The sequence below is a fragment of the Suricata suricatta genome, chromosome 6, assembly GCF_006229205.1.
Source record: "Suricata suricatta isolate VVHF042 chromosome 6, meerkat_22Aug2017_6uvM2_HiC, whole genome shotgun sequence".
Taxonomy (NCBI): domain Eukaryota; kingdom Metazoa; phylum Chordata; class Mammalia; order Carnivora; family Herpestidae; genus Suricata; species Suricata suricatta.
This window is the reverse complement of record NC_043705.1, coordinates 46,038,668-46,052,344: the sequence shown is the minus strand read 5'-3', so window position 1 is coordinate 46,052,344 and position 13,677 is coordinate 46,038,668. Positions and strand designations below refer to the sequence as shown.

The 13,677-nt window shown below is 35.2% G+C and overlaps 1 protein-coding gene across 3 annotated transcripts in view; it reads left to right on the top strand.

The window, feature by feature from the left end:
* Nucleotides 1-118: 118 nt before the first annotated feature.
* CENPK (centromere protein K) overlaps nucleotides 119-13,677 on the top strand; it is a 55,731-nt gene continuing 42,172 nt past the window's right edge. For 2 of the 3 annotated variants that reach the window (XM_029942320.1, XM_029942321.1), the window contains exons 1-2: nucleotides 9,182-9,460; nucleotides 11,746-11,802. In XM_029942320.1, coding sequence (XP_029798180.1) covers nucleotides 9,287-9,460; nucleotides 11,746-11,802 — 231 coding nt within the window. In that variant the 5' untranslated portion in view covers nucleotides 9,182-9,286. Of the gene's footprint in view, nucleotides 172-3,759; nucleotides 3,864-4,401; nucleotides 4,457-9,181; nucleotides 9,461-11,745; nucleotides 11,803-13,677 lie in introns of those variants that run through there. The other variant, XM_029942322.1, reaches the window with a different exon arrangement.

Sequence of the window (13,677 nt, the reverse complement as noted above, 5' to 3'; positions counted from 1 at the left end):
ATCTGCAAAGCGGCGCGACCTGTACGTCAGCGGCCGAGCGAGGTTCGGGATTGGCTGGCGTGGGTAGGCGCAGATCCAATCAGCAAGCAGCGCGCGCTCGAGTCCCGGGCCTGGAAGTCCGGTCTAAACCGGGTTGAGGTGACCTGCAGTCCGTGGCAGTGTGGTGAAGAGGTGGGTAAGAGAGAGCGCCGTAACGGTTGAAACTTGGAAGGCTCCCAGGGTATAGAACTCAGCCCCGATGGTGGGACCTTTACCTCACGGGAACTGGATACCGGACGTCCCGCCAGGCCCTGTGACCCGCTCTTTTGCCGCTCTAGCACCCGGTGGGTTAGGAGGAAATGACCGAGGGGCCGGTAACTGAGGGACCTGGTTAACTTGCGGGCCTCTCTTCAGGTGCTCTAAACGGTCTTCCCTGAGCCCCTCGATTCTCCCACACGCGAAAGGGTGATGAGCGCTTCTTATTGTTTTCGAGGGAGAGAGAGAAAGAGGGAGCGGGAGAAAGTAAAAAAGAGAACGAACGAACCAGCCGGGCCATTCCCGGTTCTGCCATCGTCCTGGTCTGTGCTTTCATGTCTTAGCGGCCTTCTCGACAGCTGTCTTCTTTAGATAAACAAACAAACAAATAAGAAAAGGAGGAAAGAAATATTATTGTGGTAAAAACCACAACATTTACTGTCTTTTCCCCCTTCTTTTAAAATTGAGGTATAATTCATATACAACATTGTATAGTTCACCTTTGAACAAGGGGAGAACAGAGTGGTTAAGGGGTACATATCCCTCTGCCCCTTGCATTGGAAAATCAGCCTATAGCTTATGATCCTCCCAAAAGATTTGCTAACAGCCTATTGTTCATCCAAAGCCTTACCCATTACATAAACAGTCTATTAACATATATTTTATATTTATATGTATTTTATACTGTATTCTTACAATAAAGCTAGAGAAAACAAATCGTTATTAAAATCATAAGAGAAATACATTTTCAGTTCTCTATGTGTATTTACTGGGGAAAAAAATCCTTGTTTAAGTATTGAGCAGTTCAATACTTGTGTTGTTCAAGGGTCAGCTGTATTAGTTTCAAGTGGACAACGTAAATGATTGGATATTTGTATGTAAAGTATTTCAAAATGATCACCATAGAAAATCTCGTTAACATCTGTCACTGTGACAATTTTTTCCCCTGTGATGAGAGCTTTTAAGATATACTGTCTTAAGAATTTTAAAATATTTGACACAGTATTATTAACTATAGTCACTATGCTGTACTTTATATCCCCATGACTTGTTTGTTTTATATCTGGAAGTTTGCACCTTCGGGCTGGCTCCCTTGACCCATTTTGCCCTCGCCCCACTCTACCTCTGGCAACTACCAATCTGTTCTCTTTGTCTCTCAACTTGGTCGTCTCTCCTCTCCTCTCCTCTCCTCTCGTCTTCCTTCCTTTCTCTTTTCTTTTTCTTTCTTTCTTTCTCTCTTTCTTTCTTTCTTTCTCTCTTTCTCTCTCTTCCTTCCTTCCTTCCTTCCTTCCTTCCTTCCTTCCTTCCTTCCTTCCTTCCCTCCCTCCCTCCCTCCCTCCCTCAGCGGTCCACATATAAGTGAAATTATATAATTGTTTTACTCTGACTTATTTGATCTAGCATAATGCCCCTGAGGTCCACCCTTGTTATTGCAAATGGTAAATTTTCATTCTTTTTTATGGCTGGGTAATATTTCTCTGTTCTGTGTGTGTGTGTGTGTGTGTGTGTGTGTGTTTCTACATGTCACATTTCCTTTAAGCATTCATTTGTCTATGAATGCTTAGGTTGTTTCCATATATTTGCTATTGTAAAATAATGCTGCAGTGAACACAGGGATTCGGGTGCATATATCTTTGATTTAGTGTTTTCGCTTTCTTCAGATAAATACCCAGAAGAGGAATTACCGGATCATATTGTAGTTCTATTTTTAAAATATTTTCTGTAGTGGCTGCACCCATTTACATTACCATCAATAATGCGTAAGGGTGCCCTTTTCTCTACATCCTCTCAACATTTATTATTTCTTGTGTTTTTGAAAATAGCCATTCTAACAGGTGTGAGGTGAAATTGTGGTTTTGATTTGCATTTACCTGATGATGATGCTGAGCATCTTTACATGTACCTGTTGGCCATCTTTCTTCTTTGGAAAAATGTTGGCTTAGATCTTCTGTCTATTATTTAATTGATTTTTTTCTATTAAGTTGTATGAGTTCTAATATATTTTGAATACTAACCCTTTATCAGATGTATGATTTTCAAATATTTTCTCCCATTCCAATTTCATTTTATTCATGGTTCCCTTTGCTATGCAGAAACTTTTTAGTTTGTTGAATTCATATTTGTTTATTTTTTGTTGTTGTTGCCTTTGGTTTTGGTGTCAAATCCCCCCAGAAAATATCCCTAAGGAGGTTACTGCCTTCATTTTCTTTTAGGAGTTTTATGGTTTCAGGTCTTCCATTCAAGTCTCTAATCCATTCTGAGTTAATATTTGTGTAAGATGTAAGATAGTGGTCCTTTTTGCATGTGGCTATCCAGTTTTTCCAGCACCATTTATTGAAGAAACTGTTCTTTCCCCATTCTATGTTCTTGGCTCCTTTGTTGTTAATTGACCGTATATCTGTGGGTTTTTTCTGGGCTCTTTGTTCTATTATATCAAATTCTATGTTTACAGAGAAATTAAATACAACTTGCCCTTTAAATACAACTTGTCAAAATGACCTCCCTACTGCTTGCTTGCTTGCTTTTTTTTTTAAAGTCTATTTATTTATTTTTGAGAGAAAAAGCAGGGAAGGGGCAGAGAGAGAGGAAGACTGAATCAATCTCAAGCAGGCACCATGCTGTCAGTACAAAGTCCGATGCGGGGCTTGAACTCATGAACCACAAGATCATGACCTAAGCTGAAACCAAGAGTTGGATGCTTAAGTGACTGGCCACCCAGGCAGCTCTAAAACAGGGTTTTCAAAAGGCTACTCAAAAGCCTCCTACTTGCTTATTTTAAACCAGATAAATTACTTTTGGTTTGATGTGGCCATCAGATACAGGGAAGGAACTGCTCATAGTAAGCACTTTTAAAAGCATTTTATTTATTTTTTTATTTTAAAGGCACCCATTATTTGACCCATCCTTCCTAGCAAGACTCATTTCGACTCTGCCTTCTGCTCTAATCAGACTTTCTTTTGTGTGTCACAAGTTTGTCATGCTCATCCTTGCCTTGCAGTCTTCAGTTTTTAATACCTCAAAAGGAGCTCCACAGGGAATCTATTCTTGGCTTTTACAGCTTTTCATCTGTTAGAGCCCATGACAGGAATCATGAGAGTAATGATTGATAATCATGATAATGGTAAAGAGCTAGTACTGTGTGCCAAGCACTGTCTTTTGTTCTTCCAGGTAGATTTCTCTGATCTTGTCTATCCTAAATCCTGAAAGCATATGCAGTCTGTGTTGTATAAATTACCACATCATAACACTTATCTATTTGAAATTATATCAGGTATTTAGTTGACCATTTGTTTATATTTTCTCCCCTTAGTACAGACTCCATGTAGACAGAGACTTTGTCATCTATGTACCTATAGCCACTGCATCTGACAAATGGCACAAATTAAGCACATAATTGTCAGATAAATGAATACAGCTTAGAATTATATAGATATTTTCTATTAGTTTACTTCATGTATATTTGCCTTTTTCCAATAATTGAATGAGTCTCTTTAATTCAATATTACCCCTTTTATGTTTGTCTAGCATAGTATCCCTAAATATAGCAGTATTGTTCTTCAATAAATGACCGAGAAGTGGAATACTAAACTGAAATCCTCAAAAGGTTGACCTGCTATCTTTCCAGAAAGGTACATTTAAGTATACAAAATGTGGGAATAAGATAAAGTTTAACCCCTACATGTTTTTATTTATTTGTATTCTAATGCTACATGAGCTGCCATTTCAGCTAGTTTGTTGAACATCTGTCCACACACATGTACACACACAATTTCACATTTCTTTTGCATACTCATAATGTACTTTACGGATTAGTATTCTACAAAGTGGGGAAAGATCAATTTGCACTTAATTTCTAAGTTAAGGTATATTTAAAACATATTTATATCATGTTTGACTTTGAATATATTCTAAAATTGTTAATGATTTTGTTTTTGTGAACTTAACTATATCATTTATGTATAGCAAGGAAGATGTTTAGTGCAAACATTTCTGTTCATGGTATAAGTTATTTAGTCGTTTACTAGTTGACTTAAGATTGATAGTAGTAATGTTATTAGCTAATAATGATAAAACCATATGTTAACCACAGTTCTAAGAACTTTATATATATTAACTCATTTAATTTTCATAACAACTTTATGGGGTAATATTATCTTCATTTTACAGGTGAGGAAACTGAGGCACAGGCAGTTTAAGTGACTTGCCCAAGGTCATACATCCTGTAAGTATTGAAGCCAGGATTTAAACCTAGACAGTCTGATTGTAGAGTTCATACAGCGTTTTTCTGAGTAATGCTGTAGAAAGCATACCTATGTAGACTAAAGCAAATAAATCTATCTGTAGGATTACTCCTAGGAATAGAACTTCTGGGTCAGAAGTTAAATGCTTTTAAAATTTGATGGCTATTGCTTATTATCTTACAAAGTGATTAGTTTATGAAGAGTTCATGCCACTCGTGAACAGTGTATGCGTCTTGTTCTATGTTTTTCTCATTATTGTTTCTCATTAAATTTTTCATTATTGCTAGTCTGGATAAAAAGTAACTCTTGCTTAATTTTCATTTTTATGACTTATGAGTAAGGTTAAAAATTCATTTTTCTGGGGCTCCTTGGTGGCTCAGTCGGTTAGGAGACCAACTTTGGCTCAGGTCATGACTTTGCAGTCTTGTGAGTTCGAGCCCCACATTAGGCTCTGTGCTGACAACTCAGAGCCTGGAGCCTGCTTTGAATTTTGTGTCTCTTCTTTCTCTGCCCCTCCCCTGTTCACGCTCTGCCTCTCTCTCTCTCTCTCTCTCTCTCTCAAAATTAAGTAAACATTTAAAAACATTTAAAAAAATCCCTTTTCTATATTTAAAGGATATATCTCATTGTTTTAAATTCCCCATTTTTGTCTTCTGACCATTTCTCTTGGATTGTTTTGTTATTTAGCTTTTTATTGCAAAAGATACAAAAAATATAAAAATAAATTAAATTCTATAAGTTATTATAAGGTAAACATCTTTATCACCATACAGATTGAGAAATAAAACTTTGATAATCACCTCAAAAGTTTCTCATTGGACCGTCCTAATCACAGTTTTTTCCCTGCCTTCTTTCTCACTTCCTCCAAAAACACTGATATCCTGACTTTCATGGTGATCACTCTTTCATTTAGTATTTTTTTATATGGTTGGTTATTGGATTTTTTTTCTTGTTTGTAGGCATTCATTATACATTAAGAAAATTAGGTCTCGAGTACAATATATATTACAGATATTTTCTTTACATTTTGGCTTTTTTTTGGAAATAGAATATTGAGCAACTTGGGTTTATTACTCAATGCAGTGAGAGAAAATACAGTGTTAGGTCTTAGTAAGGAGGTGTTAGATTATTTTTTAATTTTTTTAATGATATCTTTGTACATGCAGAATCTTTAAAAATTCTGTAGATATTTTGCTTAGTTTTATAGAAATGCTTTCCCAATCCAAGCAAAAAAAAAAAGTCTCCATGTTTTCTTTATGTTCTGTTTTATTGTTTCTGTTTCTGGATTGGGATGCAAGGATCAAGTAAAGATTGAGGTGTATATCTAGGCTTAATCTCCCCTAAATACTCTGCAGTTAGTTAAAAAGAATGAGGAAATTCTATGCAGGACCACATTATACCTGGAAGAAAAGCAATATAGTATATAAAATATGCTCCTATTTGGATTGTTCTTATATCCCCTTAATTTACATTGTCACTTGCGTTATATATCATAGGTCTATAAATGTGTGAGTCTAGAAAGACTTTTTTGTATTTGTTTTCCATTTTTAAGTTTGCCGATCCATGTGCTAATACCACACTATAAAAATTACTAAAGTTTTATAGTAAGTTTAACGTGTGGTAAGGCAAGTTTTCTCAGCTTCTTCATGAGGGTCTTGACTGTTTTTTGGCCCTTTGCCCTTCCATATAACGATTAGAATTCACTTTTCAAGCGCCACAAAAACAAAAACCTGTAGAATTTTTTTTAAAGTTATTTATTTATCTTGAGAGAGAGACAGAGAGACAGAGAGAAGGAGAGAGAGAATCCCAAGCAGACTCCAAGCTCTCAGCACAGATCCCAATGTAGGGCTCGAGCTCACAACCATGAGATTATGACCTGAGCCAAAGTCAAGTTAGACACTTAACCTTCTGAGCCACACATGTGTCCCAAATACTTTTAGACATTTGATTAAGATTCATTAGATCAACTTAGGAAGAATTAACACCTTTACAGTATTCAGTCCTTTGATTTCTGAACATGGCGTATCTCCTCAAGTTTCTTTAAAATCTTTCATGATGAGACTTTGATTAAAATCTTGATGAGACTTCGATTAAGCAATATAAAACTTAAGTTCCATATGAATAAAAATGTTTTGGGGCAGTAGGCTATTCTGGTTTGCCTTTAGTGTTATGGGGTAGACATCTTTAGTATTCTTTTTTGGTCTGTCTACTTCCTTAAAATTGTCCCAACTTTGCATTTCATGCCATCAGGCTCTGCTACCTACCCTGCCTCCTTGCAGTGGTCATCTAGCAAGATTACATCATATTCCTTCTTTTTTTTGAAGATTTTTAGCTTCTGGCTCACACCCTCTGCAGCACAACTGTCTTACTTCATGGTGATTTTAATATCCATGTATGATTCCCCTTTTTATTTTTGGTCTCCCTTTTTTCTTGACCTCTTTTCCTCTAGTGATCATATTCTCCATCTTCTTGAAGTTACTCATTCCTGTGATCATACCTCAATGACTGTCATGTTTTTCTCTCTGTCTTTGTATCTGTACTGCTAAACCATAGAAGAAAACATATAACCATGTTCTAATATACTCCATTCATGCTTTTACCCCCCACCATTATACTGAAACTCTCTTATAAAGGCTACCGGTGTTGTGTATTTACTTCCCTGAAATTATGACAAATTATCCTAAGACTTAGAGGTTTATTATGTTCAGCAGTTCTTTGCATCAAGAATTCAGACAGGATATATCAGGACAACTTGTCAATTGCTTTGCAATGTCTAGTCTATGCCCTTGTGTAGAAGACTCAAAGTCTGAGGACTGAATCATCAGAATGTTCATGTGCATGTCTAATGGTTGATGCTAGCTTTTGGCTGGGAAACTCACTTCCTTTCTGTGGGCTTTACCATTAGTGTCTTCATTTGTGCCAATTTGGGGCACCTGGATGGCTCAGTTGGTGAAGCATCTGACTTTAGCTTAGGTCCTCATCTCCCAGTTTGTGAATTCGAGCTCCACACTGGACTCTCTGCTGTTAGTGGGAAGGTTGCTTCAGATCCTTTTCTTCCCCCACTCCCCTTTCTCTTTTTCTCTCAACCCCTTCCCCACTCATAGGTGCTCACTTGCTCTCAAAAACATTAAAAAACAAACAAACATTTGTGCCAGTTGAGACTTCTTCACAGCATGATCACTGGTTTGTAAGGGTGACTGTTCTGAGACAGAGGTGTGAGTGCTATTGCCTTTTATGACTTAGTCTTAATGTTATTTACGTTGTATTCTATTCATAAAGGCAGTCAATAAGTCATACCTCAGGTTCATGAGGAGGATAAATAGGCTCTGCCTCTGGACAGGGAGCAATAAGTTGGAATATGGCTGTGACTCTTTTTGGAAAATGCAGTCCTCTATCCATGTTGCTAAGTAAATTGTCAGTTTTCTGTTTTTATCTTACTTGACCTGTCTCTGATATTTGATACTCCTTTCTCTAATACTTTCCTTTAAAAAAAACCTTTTTTTTTTTAATGTTTATTCATTCTTGAGAGGGAGACAGACAGGGAGCAAGCAGGGGAAGGGCAGAGAGAGAGGGAGACACAGAATCTGAAGCAGGCTCCAGGCTCTGAGCTGTCAGCACAGAGCCCGACGTGGGGCTTGAACTCACAAACAGTGAAATCATGGCTGAGCCAAAGTAAGATGTTTAACTGACGGAGCTACCCAGGCGCCTCTCTTTAATACTTTCTGAATTTGTGTTTCAGGTTATCATACTTTTAATTTTCTTACTACCTTATTGGGCTCTCCTTCTCAGACACTTTCAGTGGTTCTTGCTTATTCTTTCCAAGTCTGGAACTCTTCTCATTTCTGTCTGTATGCTCTTGGCTTTTGTGATCTCACGTAGTCTTATGGCTTTACATATCTTATATGGTGATGACTCAAATTCTAGCTCAAAACTTTACCTTGGACTCCACACATGTACATCCAGTTGCTTAATCAGCATTTACACTAATAGACACCTTATATTTAGCAAGTACAAAATTGAATTTTTATTCATCACTTTTCCATATCTAGCTGAATCTGTTTCTTCCACTGTCTTCCCCATCTCAGTAACCAACTGGCAGCTCCATCTTTCCATTTGCTTACCTAAACTGTTTTAATAATAAAAAGTTGCTTGGATCATTGCATTAGCTTTCTAACTGACTTTCCTGTTTCTTTCCTTATTGGCTGTTGTTAACCAGAGTTGTACTGTTAAAATATAATTCAAATTATGTCATTTTTCCATTGAAAACCCTCTGTTTATCATCTCAGTCGAAGCCTTAAAATAGCCTACAAAGACCACATTATCTAATCCCTAAATCTCTCTGACCTTATCTTGTGTTCTCTGCCTTACCTTGTTCCAGTCCCATTGGTTGCCTTATTGGTGTAGGAACATGGCAATCATATTCCTTGCCCAGGGCCTTTGCACTTGCAGTTTGCTGCCTGGAGCCTCTTCCTCTAAATATCCCCATGTCTCACTTTTTTATCTCCTTCATGTTTTTTGCTCAGTTGTCAACTTCTTAATGACCTTAAATGACCACATTGTGTAAAATTATATTACTCCTACCCAAGCACCCACTATTTTCTTCTCTTTCTTTCCTACATAAAATTATTTCTACTTATAAATTGATACATGTAATACATAATAAATACATAATATATATATAATATTTCCACATATAAATTTATAACTGGTTTATTGTATTTTTTTCTTAACTAGAACATAAGTTCCGTGGTAGGGAAGGATTTTTGCCCATTTTGTTCTGGCAGGTGATAGGTGTTCAACAATACTGTTAAATGTATACATATTTTTACTTCAGTTTTTCTTATAAAGCTAAGAAAAACACAAGGCACATGTCACTGAATCAGCAAGATCTAGATCCAGATAGTAGTACAGATATGAAAGATGTTACAAATCCTGAAGAAGAACTTATTAAGGAATGTGAAGAAATGTGGAAAGACATGGAAGAAGTAAGTACCAAGAGGTCAAAGTGATGTATATATTAATTACTATAAGATTTCTTTCCATTTCAATAATTAGGTTTGTTCCTGAAAGCTGTTATATTATACAATAAAAATTTATGTACCTTTTAGACCTATAAGCATTTATTCAAGAAACTTTATGCCAGGTGAGCTATAGAAAGAGAAAAAATTATGGCAATCCCTGCCCTCAAGGAGATTGTCGTGTAGTAAAGGAAATAGTTATGTTAAGAGTATTGTGGTAGAAATGCAAAGACTATTTACAAGTTAAACCTAGATAGAAAGGGCCAAGGATAGCTTGCTAAAGGCAATAATAATTGAATTCATTTCTAAAGGATAAATAGGAATTAGCTTCTGAAAGTAGGAGAAGTATACAAAGCAGAATGAACAAAATATGTAAGGTTGGAAGATTTTAGAGAACTCTAGGTAGAATATTATGACTTTCTAAATTGGGAGAAGATGGGCCTGTGGAGTAAGGCTTGAAATGTAATTAGGAGCAAGAACATGAAGGAATTTGTGGAGTTTATGCTAAGGGGAGCCGTTAAAGGATTATAAACATGAAGTAACATGAGATGCAGTATGGGAAAATTGCTTGGTTGTTTTGAAGAAAATGGGATATAAAAGACTGAGACTGCAGGTAGAAGAAGCATTTAGGAGCCTCAGGTACTTACTAAACCTGATAAGTACTGTAGGGCCAAATCCTGTCACTGCAAATAGAAGAAGGATTTAGGAGCTACTAAGAAGGTAGGGCCAAAAGGACTTGGAACTTAATTGTTGTGAAATGAAGGGAAATTATGAATACTTTCAGGTTTCTGGTTTGGGCCACTAGGAGATTGGTTAGGTTACTTCCTAAGATAGAGAATAGAGAAGTGGTGACGGCACATAATTATGGGGTTTGAGTGAAAATATGAATTAATATAGAAAATATTATCTATGAAATGTTGAATTAGTGAGATAGAATCACTTTGATACTCTACTGTGTGTTGGTAAAAGATTTTTCTACTTAGGGGCTCCTGGGTGGCTCAGTCAATTAAGCGGCTGACTTCAGCGCAGGTCGTGATCTCACAGTTTGTGGGTTCAAGCCCGACTTCGGGCTCTGTGCTGACAGCTCAGAGCCTGGAGCCTGCTTCTGATTCTTTGTCTCCTTCTCTCCCTCTGCCCCTCCACTGCTAATGCTCTCTCTCTTTGTATCAAAAATAAATTAAAAACAAATTAAAAAAGAACAACTTTAAAAAAAGTTTTTCTTACTTAAAATAGCATAATGTGTGAAACAGGCTGCAGACTTTTCTTATTCCATTCTTTGCAGTATGACTGTAGATTAAAGCAGGTTATTATTTGTTTTTTGTACCCTTTTCTCTTTTTTAAAATTCTTTTTTAATGTAAATCCTTGGTACTCTGTATGATTAGTGTATTTTCAAGATAATGTAAATAATTTCTTTTTGTATTTTTGATAATTTTTCAGTATAGAAATTTAAATTTAAAAATAATAAAAAATTTTTTGTAAAAAGATACTGCAACTAGAAATAAGCACAGAAGTAAAATTTAAATTACCCATATTTTCAATCACATAATCACTGTTAATAGTTGTAGGATTTTTTTGCATGGAATAAAAATGATGTCTCCTGAAGGCTTGATTTTCTTATGATCTTAACCATCTTCTTACCTTTTTCATTGGTTTTTTTCCCTATGGTGCTTTCCTTATTCTCTTATTTCCTATTTTTTCATTATCTAGCTTATTGTTTACCCTAGCTATATGTTTGTATTTTTTTTGTCCTTATTTCTTATGCTCATTATTTCATTCTGTATGGAATCTAATATTCCCTTTTACTTTTGATATATTGACCTTGGGACCTGTTTGGGTGCCTTCATGATCCTCTTGCTTAGAAAGTGAGGAACTTGGGGTGCCTGGGTGACTCATTTGGTTAAACCTCTGACTCTTGATATCAGCTCAGGTCATGATACCACAATTGATCATGACATTGAGCCCTGTGTAGGCCTCCATGCTGAGTGTGGAGCCTGCTTGGGATTCTCTCTTTCTTTCTGTCTCTCTCTGTGCTGTCTCTGACTCGTGTATGTACTCTTTCTCCAATAAATAAATAATCTTTTTCTTTTTTTTTTTTAAGTCAGGAACTTAAACTCTTTTCTTAATTCAGATATTTGTATAATATTAAATTGACTGGTATAAAAGAGGGAAAGGGAACTGTTTATTATATATAAAAGGTTATCGTGTGTAACTTGTTTTTACTTGTTTTGTTTTATTTACTTTTTAAATCAAGTGTCAGAAAAAATTATCACTTGTTGGAACTGAGACACTCACTGATTCAAATGCTCAGGTATGAATCCTTTTTTTTCTTCCTAAAAATAGTTAAGTTTAATTCTTTGTGTTTTGGATAAGAATGTTATTTGTTTGTATTAACCCACATATAATAGCTTTCTTGATATCCATATGCTTAATCACTTGGAAAATACTCTTTCTGCTTTAAGAGAAGTATTCTAAATACTTTTTGAATGAAATATTATGAATATATTTACTACATATATTGTAAATAAATATATTTAAATAAAGAGTATTATCTTTATTATTTATCTCTTAGTTAGACTTATTTTTAACTGTTGAGTGAATAATTGCAATTACAATACCTTGTTAAATTCCACCGCAGGCTGTGTTGTAGCTTATGGGCAAGTAATAAATTGTATCATTTATCTTGAATGTATCATAGATAAGCTGCTATATAACTATTGCCACTTCAGATAGCTGTGAAATTAGGTGATTAACTAGTCGTTACTTAACCTTCTAATTTCTGTATAAGTCTAATTACATGAAATAGAAGTTGGGGTTTTGATTTTTTTACTTTGCTTTTCTGTTTGGAGTGTCATTGTAACTACTGTATTGTAAATGATGGAAAATAATTGCATATGTTAAAAAAATTGTGTTATATTAAAAATAAATAAATAAATAATAAAAAAAGATACCTTGTTAATAATTGGACACATATTGTCCTACTTTGTGTTAGGTATAGTAGCAAGTTTTCTTTTGTTAATTTTTTTTTACACTATATTTATAGAGCCTTAACTGACTTCACTGTATGCTTAAACAAAGATTAAGATATCTGTTTTAATAATCAGAGCCCTAAGGAATTGGTTTAGGAATGTATCAAAGGATCAGTGCAACAGGTTGAGAATTTAAAATGTGACAAAGATGATAGTTGCAGTTTGTGGGAAAAGGATGAATGGTTAATAAATGATAGTGTTATAACTAGTTATCCATTTGGGAGAAAGTAAAATTGGACCTCTGTTTTTCATTATATAAACATATTCTAGATAGATTGCCATAGAAATCTTATAAGAAAAATTAGGAGACTATTTGTGTAGTCTAGAGACAGGGGAAGCTTCTTGGCTAATAGTAGAAACCTAGAAATTATAAAAGAAAACAGGTGTATTTGACAATCTAAAAAATTAAAAAATGTTTTAGTGATACTTCTAAAAAATGAAGTCAAATATACAGATGATTGTAAAGAAATTTCTCTAAAACTTGTAGGAGCATGTCAGAAAGTATAAGAATTAATTGAAAGTACTCCTGAGTTCTAAATCACACACTTTCCATTTAAAACCGAGTTCATTTTGTTACGAGGGCAACAGGTGAGGAAGATGTGTGTATGCGCCTGCCACCAGCAAGTTGCAGTCGGGGGTTCATGTGCTTTATGGCCTGTTAGAGCAGTAGACAAGGTCAGTAGCAGAGACAATTCACAGAGTAGGATGTAATATGGAAGCTTTTTTGAGGGCCTTGTTTTCTACTTCTTTTTCATTAAGATTGGAACCAAATTTACTTGTGAACTATTAGTAATTTAGTGTCATTCAGTGTAAAACTAATTTGGAAAAATATAGGTTATGAAAAGTCAAGATTTAGGCACTGTTCACACACACACAAAAAAAAAACCCCAACAAAAACCAAATTTGAAATCATTTAAGCATTAAAAGGAATAATGCCCTTGATTAATTATAATAATATTAAAAATAAAAATCTATCAGCATAATCTGAAGAAAAATGAGGATAAGAGAAAGAGAAAAAGAAGAGGAAAAAACTACCTTGTCACTTTTGGAATTGCCTTTTATATCAGGTCTTTAAAAATTGGTGATAAAGAATTAAGACATCTTTTATAAAATTTTTTTGAATATATCAATAAATAAGGTTATAAAGTATAAAATGG